The following is a 12,140-nucleotide window of genomic DNA, read 5'->3' on the forward strand; positions in this document are numbered from 1 at the left end:
CACAGATTAATTTTAAGTGAATCAGTACCAAGTACAAAAGTACCGAGTTTCGGTACCCAACCCTAATACACACCCATGTTGCTCTAAGTGGATACAGGCTTTTCTATAATTGTTAGCTTTTTTTAATTGTGAATATTAAAGTCCTTTTTGTAACAATCTAAGAATGACAAATCCCTTCTGGGTTAAAATGCTCAAAAGTGTTATTCGTACCGAGGCTTTGCGTCAACTTAAATGGTCACAAGTTAAAAGGTTAGGGACTGATTCTTTGTAGTATTTGAGATGTTCATTATGGTGGCATCCCATTCTAAACAGTCCTTTCCTCACGGCCTCCATGTTTCTTGCTGGTTAGAGAGAGGAGTGGTGTCCGAGAGTGACAAAGCTCTGGGATTAATACACCATGGAAGGATGACACTGACACTTTGTCTTATGCTCACTTGTGACACAGCAAACACTTGGATGATTTCATTTACCTCTATACATGTGGCTGAGTAGTGTTGTTTAACTGAATCATAATCCAAACAGGAAACTTAAGTCAATCCATATGAAACTGTAGAATTGCTGAATTTGGCACCACCCAGTGTTAGTACGGTAAGGACACTTTGGCAGACAGTACTGGCTGGCTTGATATATTTGACCCAGACATTCTGAATAGATGAGCTGGATGCAACACATGTAGACTGCATTGGTTTTAAGCAGGATTGTCTTATTTCTATGACTAGAATTATCACCTCACAGTTATATGCTGCATGTCTGTCCAGACATTTCATATGTAGCCAGGTGACAGTGCTTCAATCCTAAAACATGGATGCTTCACACACACCCAAAACCCAGCAGCATAGAAGATCTACAAAAACCCAGCACAGTTTCAAGGTGGACACCCAAGATTAGTGTCACCAGTTTAGTATGTTGACTAATACCAGAAAAGCGTTTTTGCGGAACATTTAATGTTACGGTAAAGTTGACCTTTTACCTTTTTGGATATACAATATCTAAATCTTAATCATTTCATCCTATTGCACCTTTGTGAGAAGTTTTGTCATAATTGGCAAATAAATCATTCAGTTATGACTAAAAACGTATTTTTGAGGTCACAGTGACCTTTGCCCACCAAAATCTAATCAGTTCATTCTTGAGTCCAAGAGAACATTCGTGCCAAATTTGAGGAATTCCCTCAAGGCCTTCTTGAGATATGTCATTCATTAGAATGAGACATATGCAAGGTCACAGTGGCCTTTGACAACCAAAATTTCATCTGTACATTGTTGGGTCCAAGTAGACGTTTGTGCCAAATTTGAAGAAATTCCCTCAAAGCGTTCTTGAGATATCGTGTTCACAAGAGTGGGACAGATGGACAACCGGAAAATAAAGCCTGCGGCCGGCATGGAGGCATAAGAACATATACTATCAGACTAATATGAAAGATGCTAGAATGACATACACATTCTTCACACAGTGGTTTTGAATGTCTTTACACCATCAGGGTGGGTGTACAGACATACCAACTCATTTTGCAATGTAATTAAAAAAGGAGGCAGAATCCAGCAGTTAGAGCATTCATGTTTTACACATCAATAAAGATAAACCATTGTTTCCTTTTGCACAAACAAGGCATAAAATACATGAAGTCAGATTTCAATAATCCATTACATAAACATTCCTCATATTACTCTGCTCTACTTAAACAAAGATTTATCTTTTAAAAATGATAAAGCATCCTGTGAAAAGTATGTGTCTAATTTCAAGATGTTGTGGAAAATATATTACTTTACTTTAGTGACTCAAACAGAACCTCATTTATTCCCTACAGAGGCTATGGCGGTGAAATAAAACAGCTGCACAGATGGCCCAATAACTCAAAACAGTTACTTCATAGAGATAATTAGATCTCTCTTAGTGCAATGCAAATAATCAATGAGTTGACAAAGAGTCATCAACAGTCACTGTAGGAGTTCAATACAAAACCTTGTAATGTAAGGCATTGGCTGTAAAGTTACATGTAGAACAGAACTATGGGCAGGAGTCATTACAGTAAGATTACATAAACCTGGCAACCACATTTGCCACTTTTGTTACTTTAACTATTTATCATCAAAAGATTAAGCCTAAAGCTATTCAGTGGTACAACAAATTTAACAGCAAATCTGACAGCATTACAAAAAAATTAAGGAGAAGCTGCACACTGACACTTTTTGCATTGGCAAATTAACAAACAGACAACCCAACATTGCTCTTTAAAATATGCAATGGACCAATTAACGTAGATAAAATACATATGAACTGTATATAAATAACCTTTTGCAAAAGAGAGTTCAAACAAGAACGGGTCTTAGTGTTATAGAGTAGTGTCAATGTAACATTTGAATCAAACAGGAACTAAACATGGGTTGGCCTGACATCAATCAGTCACTTCCACTGAGTAAACATGTAGAGAACCTGCCTTGTTCTCAATACCGGCTGAAAATAAACAAGACTGTGACAGACACTGTCACAACCAACCTGAAACATCATCCAAAAGGACACTTTCAAAATTAAAGTCTCTGCTCCCCCATTTGAGGGACAGAGGAGTGCAGTAGATTGTAGTGTGATTTTTTTTTTTTTTTTTTTTACTCAGTGTGCATTCATTCGAATTAGTGTGTATTATTTATACTTAGTGTTAAATCTTTTTACTTAGTGTATATTATTTTTAAGCTCAAGAAAATCAAAGTGTGGGGTTATAAAGTATATTTGAGTGTGTGTGTATGCATGTCAGTAGATTAGAGCATTGGTGGGGGAAGGACATGCCAATTATTTCATAGTTAGATGGTCTGGTGACTTGAGAAGAGGACATATCCCCTAGTCCCATTATACAGCAGCTGTTGCTTTGACCGGAGGAAAAGAAGCATTGACTTATCTATTGAAATTACAGTGACTGACATGTTTAGAATTACAGTATGGAATCTGTACTGTAACACTCTCTCTTCCAGATTACATGGAGGAAGAGCAAGCCTTTATCAGAGAGAACCCCAGGTGTGCATTTGCTCCCGCCTAAAAAGTCTGCTTCTGAATTTTGTTTCTTAGGGGAACACCTGCTTTGATTGGAAATGAGGGCTGTTTACTTTCACCTTCTGTTAATCATTTACCTTTTCCCTCGTGAAAGACCAGAAGACATTCTGGGTTCTTACATCACAATTTCATCACTAGGTGGCTCCCTGAAGGGGAGACATCAAGGGAGGACATTGTGCTAATGTGGAAGCAAATGCATCATATGCCTGCTGATCTCAACACCAAATACATACAGGACTGGGCAATATACTGATATTATATCAAGATTTTGTATGTTGTAACATGGTAATTTCCTGGTTTTAAAGGCTACATTACGGTAATGTTATTCTCTGAACTTACCAGACTGGTCGAGCTGTTCTATTATCTGCCTTTACCCAATACGTCATAACATCCACATTACTGATGATAACTTATCAAAAATCTATTTTGTAGGTATTTTTGTGAAAACACCGTTAGTCAACCCTACAATAGTGTAAATATCGGTATCGAGGTAATTGGTCAAAAATATTGTGATTTTTGATTTTCTCTTTATCGCCCTGTCCTACATACAGTGATGACAGATTTTGAAAAAAACAATAAAAAAGAGCATGGGGTTGGTCAGACACTGGGGACTACTTTAGTTGAAGATGAGCAACTTAAAAATAGCTCTGATAGGTGTTGGGAGGTATAGGGGGGTATTTAGGACAATTAGCGTTCTTTTGTTTCCATTTCTGCAGGTTAACATCAGAGACCAGTGTTGGGCATGTTTCCTCTCTTGACGTAGGGCTATGCTTGACGACCGTCAGTGATGTGGCTAAGGCCCGGGGGCCCCTCCTTCCTCCATGGTGGCTGGTGGGAGGGGATCCTTGTGGAAAGGAGTCTCCTTGTAAATGAACCAGCAGTTACCTGCCCACAGGATCAAGTTCAAAAAGCCAAATATCTATAAAGGGACAGGAAAACAGATGAGACAATAAGTGATGACAAATAATGTATGCTGTGAAATTTTAAAGCTTAGTGTTAGGTTTTTATTGACACGGTGTTTAAGTTGTACTGAATATCTAGTACAACTCCTATTCTGAAAAAGTTGGGACGCATAAAAGACGTGTAAAATGTTAATAAAAACAGAATGCAATGATTTGCAAATCCCTTTTGACCTACATTCAATTTAATACAGTTCAAAGACAAGATATTTAATTGTCACACTGATAGCTTGTTTTTTTGTAAATATACAGTCATTTTGAATGTAATGCCTGCAACATGAGGCTGGGAAAATTGTTGAATGCTCAAAAAACACCTGTTTGGAACACTCCACAGGTAAACAGGTTAATTGATAACAGATGACAACATCATGAATGGGTATAAAAGGTGCATCCTTGAAAGGCTAGAGTTTCAAGAGTTGCAAGAGTTTCACCACTTAGTGGAAATCTCCATGGACAAACAGTCAAGCAGTTTGAGAACAATGTTTCTCAACACAATTCCAAGAATTTGGGGATTTACAATCCATAATATCATCAAAAGATACAAAAAATCCAGAGAGATCTCTGGATGTAAGGGCAAGGTGGAAAACCAGTATTGAATGGCCGTGACGTTGACCCCTCAGGCAGCAGCACCTCATCAAAAACCAACATGACTGCACAAAGCATAAAGCACAGAGGCTCACTAACACTTTGGAAAACAATTGTCAGTATGTAGTTTGTAACAAATGTAAGTTTAGACTCTACCATGCAAAGTCAGAAGCCAGATATCAACAACATCTACATCTCTGTCCCTTCAAAAAAAAAAAAAAAAAAAAAAAAAAAAAGCCTCCAACTTCTCTGGGCCTGAGCTCATTTGAGATGGACTAACACAAAGGTGAAAAGTGTGCTATGGTCTAACGTGTTCACATTTCAAACTGTTTTTGGAAATCATGTACATTGTGCCCTCCAGGCAAAAAGAGAAAAGGACCATCCAGATTGTGACCAGTGCAAAGTTCAAAGCCAGCATCTTTGATGGTATGGGGGTGTGTTAGTGCCCATGGCATCATGGGTAACTCTCACATCTCTTTTTTTTTATTATTATTTTTTGGGCTTTTGCCTTTAATTGACAGGAGAGAGTGAAATGGGGGAGTGAGAGAGAGTGGGGAGATGACATGCAGCAAATGGTCGTGAGCTGGAGTCGAATCCGCGACCCCTGCAGCGAGACATCGCCTCTGTATATTGGGTGCCGGCACTATCCACTACGCTGCCGACACCCCGGTAACTCTCACATCTGTGAATGCTGAAAGGTGCATACAGGTTTTGGCGCAACATATGTTGCCATCCAGACAAATCTTTTTCTGCGCGTGTTACAACAGTCTAGCTTCACAGTAAAAGAGTACGGTTAAGAGACTGGCCTGTCTGCAGTCCAGACCTGTCTCCATCTGAACATGTGTGGCACATTATGAAGCACAAAAAGCAGCAATGGGGACTCCAGACTGTTAAGCAATTGAAGTTGTATATCAATCAAGAATGCTCATCAGAAGCCCGTGATAGTGCAATAAGCACAAAACAGATTCAAACAGCCAAGAAAAACTCCCCAAAGTACCCTGTTGTGCCATGTGATGGCTCGCTTGCAATAGTAGAAGTTTTTTGGCTGCAGCAGCAAGGCAGTGTGACAGCCCTCCTTGACATCCTATAAAGACCCAGGATGCAGAATTAGTTTATATTTACAAAAAACAAAAACGTTTATCAGTTTGAATATTAAAAATCTTCTGTCAGTGCTGTATTCATTTAAATATGGGTCAAAAAGGATTTGCAATCATTGCATTCTGTTTTTATTTGTTTTACACAGCGTCCCAACTTTTTTGGAAACAGAGTTGTAATTTGTGAGATCTGTTTGTGATGGAGTTGCAGTACATTCATTACATTCATGATGACGTCTCCTCCCCTTGTGTATTCCAGTTCAGTCATGCCATAAGTTTTAAATGTTTCACCTGCTTACATTACAATGTCTCTCTGTTGCAGTCACACACTGCCTAACACCATCACTGATAGTAACACTAAAAAAAAATGTTTCACAATAAAGACTGAAATGTGAATACTGGTGACCTTGAAGAAGGGCTTAAAATAGGTTTGACTTGTACATCAACGTATTATTGTCAACAAATATAGATAGCAGGACAAATACAATCATTGCATTGAAATACATATTTTGACTCAAATACTGCATTCAATAATGGAAAATAAAACACTATTGTACAACTACACTTTCATTTTACAGCACATTTAAATGTGCATTAAACATATTAAACTCTGCTGCAGCAAACTATGAATGAATCCCAGAAAAGGAAGGAAGTGTCAGCTTTTATTCTAATAACAACATGACACTGGCAGTTGTCACGTAGCACAATACGACGATTCATTTTTCAATTTAATTATACACCAAAGAAAACATACTTAATAAATTACATTCCATGTCTGCCAATACATCCACCTAAATCCTACACACTGGACCTTTACACTAGAGAGCCATTAATTTGCACAATTTGCATTTTAAAGAAGTTTATATTGAATATGTATGACTTTGAGGTGCAATAAACAAAGTTTAATAGGAAGTGAAGCTCAGTTTTCTTGGTTAGCTCAGTTATTTGGATGGAAGATACACTATATGGACAAAAGTATTTGGCCACATCTGTTAGTTATTGAATTCAGGAGTTTCAATCAAACCCGTTGTCACAGGTGTATAAAACCAAGCACCTAGCCATGCAAAAAATTTCATCAATGCTGGATATTCCTCGGTCAACTCTAAGTGATATTATTAGAAAGTGGAAGCATTTAGGAACAACAGCAACTCAGCTACAAAGTGGAAGACCACAGAGAAAATCACAAAATCACAGAGTGAGCTCAACAACTGTGAAGGTGCATGGTGTGTTAAAGTTGTAAACGCTCTGCTGATTCCACAGCTCAAGAGTTCCAAGCTTCCACTGGCATTAATGTAAGCACAAAAACTGTGCGGCAGGAGCTTCATGGAATGGCCATGGCCTAGCAGCTGCATGCAAGCCTCACATTACCACGTCCAATGCCAAGCATCGAAAGGAGTCGTGTAAGGCACACTGACACTGGACTGTGGAGCAGTGGAAACGTGTCCTGTGGAGAGACGAATCATGCTTCTCTGTTTGGCAGTCAGATGGGTGAGTCTGGGTTTGGCAGATGCTGGGAGAACGTTACCTGCCTGACTGCATTGTGCCAACTGTGAAGTTTGGTGGAGGAGGGATAATGACATGGGGCTGTTTTTCAGGGTTTGGGCTAGACCCTTATCTCCAGCGAAGGGCAATCTTAATGCTTCAGCAGACCAAGACATTTTGGACAACAGTTTGAGGAAGGCCCTTTTCTACTCCAACATGTCTGTGCCCCAGTGCACAAAGCAAGGACTATAAAGAAAATTGGTGAGTTCACTGTGGAAGAACTTAATTGGCCTGCACAGAGCCCTGACCTCAACCCCATCCAGCACCTTTGGGATGAGCTGGAATGGAGATTGCGAGTCTGACCTCATCAATGCTCTACAGAATAAATGTGCACAAATTCCCACAAAGACACTAAAAGAACCTGCAATAAAAAAGCTGCAAAAGGTGGACCAACTCCATATTAAAATATATGTATTTGAATACAATGTTATTATCATCCTTGTTGGTGTAATGGTCAGGCGTCTGAATATCTGTGTCCATAAAGTGTACATTCATCGAGGACAAAATCTGTCCCACTTTGTCTGAAACTGATCTATACATTTGATGATCCTGTTGTTATTTAAAATCAAAAGTTCTACTGGAATGGGAAAGCAGGCATGGCATTTTGGCTAGACCTTTTTCACATGGCGGCTGGGTCACAAACTTTCTAATTTTACAGCAAAATAGTAAACACTAAAATATGTTTCTGTAAACCTTTGAGATGAGAAATAGGCAAAGCAGTAACAGAACCTTGATTCATATTTGATCAGTTCACGACCCATGACTGACACAATTGACAGCTGTGTTAGAGACTCCTCAGCTCCAAATCTTGTTTTTGATTTGGTTTGTTTATGTGCTGTAATGCCATTAGAAGCAATACAGTAAGGCAGAGCAATATGATTTTTTTCACAGATTATCTGTCTTATGTAATACTGTGTGGATATAGTGACAGTTTCAGCAAATATGGCTAGAAGCTATTTTTTATAAAAGTTACCAACTACAGCTTTTAGAAGGAAATAACAAGACCTGCAGGAGGTGCACTATTTCACCATGACTCACCACAGAGGCATTGAGGCGGCCCATGGAAGGAAACTCTCCTGGCTGACAGATGTCCTTGCATATCTCCACTAGGTGGTTTGGGTTGGTGGCCCATTTGACATCAGTCAGGCCTTTGCCCCAGGCAGAGGAGGACACAAGCCACAGGAAGGCAAAAGCAGCAGTCACCACCAGGTCCTGGCAGGAAGTACACAGTAAGTATTACATTCACATTAATATCACAAGCATTTGAAGGGTTCTTAGTTACTGTTCCATGTGAACCTTATCTACTACATAAACTGAGTATGTTCTCATTTCAAGATCAAAATACAGTTTATAATTTTTAGGAGTTCTCATTTGTTGAGTATTTTTTCCATTTTGTATTGCTGTATGTTAAGTATATTTTGCAGTTAGCATGAATACACAGTGGAAATACAGGTAGAGACCACTATAGGAAATTAAATTATCGAAGAGGCAACTTCTGTCCCACTGTCTGAAAAATTAGGGCTACTTTTAAAAAGTAGTACTTTATTGCATACAGTTGAAATTTTAAATGTGCAATGAGTCCAGATTAAATAGTATACACTAATCAACACCCTGTGCCACCCCTGAATCGGATTTGTTGTGAAAAAAATCTGAGATTTGTTTTTAGGCCATATCACTCAGCCCTAGTTCACATGCATGCAAGAAAAACAAAGTTTTCTTCAGAATGCGTAACACAGGGTGAGCAATATATAATAGAGATATACAAATGGTCATTTAGAAGGTGTAGTACTCTTTTAAAATAACACACTCCCACCAACACAGCCCCCTGCGTTGTTCTGACATGGCTGATTTCTGTCAGAATGCCCGAGATGTAAAAAGCTACCACATCTCTACTCATAACCTAAGTTTGAGGGCATGAATGGGGTGAGTAGGTAAGAGCTCATTGATGACTAGAGATTGTGTACTCACTACAATGGGACCACGGGTGGTCTGGCGGTAGACATTCTGGTAGCCCAGGTAGAGGATCAGTGTGGCGGTGCAATAAAGGAACCCAAACACACCGACACACACAAAGAACTCTGCCGAGGAGGAGAAGTCGCCCTGCAGGAAGGTCTCATTGGATGTACTACCGTTACAAGTCGGTATCTTATATGGGTACGCTGGCAACCTGAAGGGAGGGAGAGAGGGAGAAGGTACTTTTAACATTCACTATGGTGACGCGTTTTTTTTCTCTTGTTGTGTGATTTCAGTGAAAACAAGTCCTCACCTGGGTTACTCTTCTATCCAAAGAATGCAAGAAGAGAGGATATGAAAGGGTTAAGTGAGATTTTACAAAGACTGTGTGCCCAAAAAACCCCAAATACTTAATAGTTTTCTTTTCTAATAAACTATTACTATAAACATAAGAAGCCCTTTGCTGATACCAGAATATCACAATGTCAGTTTACTTATTGACCCTTTTAGATAGACCCTTCGCTAAATCCCTCCCCTCAAACGCAGAGTGACCAATCACAACGTAGCCTCAGTCAGCTCTGATAAGGGTCCAACAACTACACGACTGTGCTCCACAGACTCATGCATTCGTTTCAGATTTTCTTCATTTTCACGCTGGTTTTGTAGATTTCGAGCTAAACGTTGTGTCTGGGGCGTGTGGATTAATGATACTAACTACCTGGAGAGGTTGGATTTATCTACACAAAATGCTAAAACAATGTTAAAACCTGCAAAGTTTCCCTTTAAATGCACTGACACACTAAGCCGTTGGTCGGTCGTCGGTGAGCATCCGTGGCCCATCACTGTGGTGTGTCCCGCACTGTTGGCTCTTGTTGGCGCTAGGCGACACTAGTTGGCACTAGTTGGGTTATTTTCCACCAATTCAGCATGTTGAATTGGCGTCAGCGACTGCGAAGCCCATCAGTGAATGAAATAACTCTGAGTGGCAGTTCAGCTCAGTGCACGAGAAGAGAAACAGTAGTGAGGAGTGTAAACAAAGAACTTAAGTTGAGAGGGAGTGAGACCAAGACAACCACGTTATAAGGTGAGATTATTTTTCTTTAACCATTGAGCTTTTTAGCAGATATGTTTCCTGATGGTTTGTGTTATTGTTCACTGGCTCACGGTAAATATGCTCTGTTCTTTCAACATTGGATTGTGCTGTTAATGTGCTAACAGGCTAACTAGCGTCAAGATGGTCTTCCAGTTTCCCTTTCTGAAAGATGATCACAGACTACCACCATTTGATGATGTGAAGATTTGTTTCCTCTCACTTGGAGACAGAACGTTCGTGTTGGCTAGCCGTCGGCTGTAGTCTTTGCTGTGGGTTCAAGTGCAAATTGTTGGCCGAAACACAGATGTGAGGCAACACAACCATCAGTTTTTGTCGCCGCTAGTTCTTTGAAGTCAGTTTGGTGTGTCTGGGCCTTTATATTCATTGTCTTCTGTCTCAATTCCAATTGTGTAAGACTGTATACGGTGGTATTTTCTGATACTGTTACGGAATAAGAAAAATTCAACACAACCCTAATTATATTGAGTAATTATATTAATATTAATTATATTAAGTATTACTTCCTGCTTCAATGAAAGTGCACTGGACTGGATCTGCAATTAGGACTCGAGTACGCTGCCACAGAGGGAAACAGAATTTTTTGTCTTTCTTTCTTTCTTTCTCTTTTTTTCTCTCTGTCTGTGTCTCTGTCTTGACCCCTAAAGTTCTTTAATATATAAAAACAAACGCAATTTTACTGTTAGAGCCCATGAAAGGGCGAAAACCTTTGTCTTGTCTCAAAAGCGGCAGCTGCACCCTCTGTTTCTTCATATCACGATGCTCTCAGCTCTGTTTGCACAATGCAACACTGCACACACCATTTCGACTCCTGTCGCCCTGTGTGATCTCCACTAACAACCCTATCATATTGACTTTTAATGCAATTGTATGGTGGTCATATGAATGTATCATGTTACCGTTTAATAAGTGTGCGGTCAAATTTTCTCATCACAAGGAAGCTGAAAACATCAGTGTGACTGAATCTTTTTCCCTCTAAATAATAAATATATAATTGAATTTACATGATCAGAACACGGTTTATTTCACTGAACAACATTCATACTGGCCTGCATCTATTGCCATTCAAAAAATATTGTGATATTAATCTAATTAATTTTTAACTGTATGGCTCAGTCCAATTAGTGGATCTAAATGCAGCTGCCCAGCAATTACTATTTGTGCTGGTTACCCAGTAACACTTAGACTCACAATCAAATCATATGCTTCTGCACTCATCTGGCAACATAAACATAGAGACATGTCACTGCAACATCAGTTCTGTGTATCCAGCTATACTGAGACACAAAATAAGCCATCAAAGAGAGAAGCAGCAGAGAGAATGGAGGTTTAACCTGCCAAGACCAAGTGGAGTACCATACTTTTCTCCAGATGATGGCAGTAATTCACAACTGTGTTGTTTCAAGTTTTTGTCCTGACACAGTTCATAGCTGTATTTCCACTGCTCCCACACCTGATTGTCTGCTGCATTCACTCCTAATGTGCAGCATGTTTTTTTTATTATTTTTTTAAATTTATTTATATTTGTGTGCATTCATTTATTTACTTTTTTAATTTACTTAATGTTTCCTTTTATTATGGGTTACATTATTATTTATATGATACATATTTCAAATCACTATCTCACACTTATGTATATTATTCCTTTGCTCTTTTTAAATTAAGCAGCAACTGTTTTCAGTAAAACAAATCTTGACAAAAAAAAAAAGGAGAAAGATAAATAGCAAAGGTTTTTATGACTCTTGTGTTCTACAGTACCTGAACGGGTAGCCAAACACAGCTGATACATCCAGCGCATCCTTGCCTGGGCAGGGGACTTTCAAGTGGGTTGTGCCAGAGTAACCTCCTGTGGTG

The 12,140-nt window shown here is 39.2% G+C and overlaps 1 protein-coding gene across 1 annotated transcript in view; it reads right to left on the reverse strand.

The window, feature by feature from the left end:
* Window positions 1–1,537: 1,537 nt before the first annotated feature.
* The window catches only part of sypl2a (synaptophysin-like 2a), a 25,876-nt gene continuing 15,273 nt past the window's right edge, over window positions 1,538–12,140 (reverse strand). Inside the window, exons 3-6 of the mRNA XM_049571785.1 lie at window positions 12,045–12,140; window positions 9,191–9,389; window positions 8,261–8,434; window positions 1,538–3,961 (exon numbers count right to left, since the gene is read on the reverse strand). The exon at window positions 12,045–12,140 is cut by the window's right edge and continues 23 nt beyond it. Coding sequence (XP_049427742.1) covers window positions 3,836–3,961; window positions 8,261–8,434; window positions 9,191–9,389; window positions 12,045–12,140 — 595 coding nt within the window. The 3' untranslated portion in view covers window positions 1,538–3,835. The remainder of the gene's footprint in view (window positions 3,962–8,260; window positions 8,435–9,190; window positions 9,390–12,044) is intronic.

Source organism: Epinephelus fuscoguttatus, linkage group LG1 (assembly GCF_011397635.1).
Source record: "Epinephelus fuscoguttatus linkage group LG1, E.fuscoguttatus.final_Chr_v1".
NCBI classification, from domain to species: Eukaryota; Metazoa; Chordata; class Actinopteri; order Perciformes; family Serranidae; genus Epinephelus; species Epinephelus fuscoguttatus.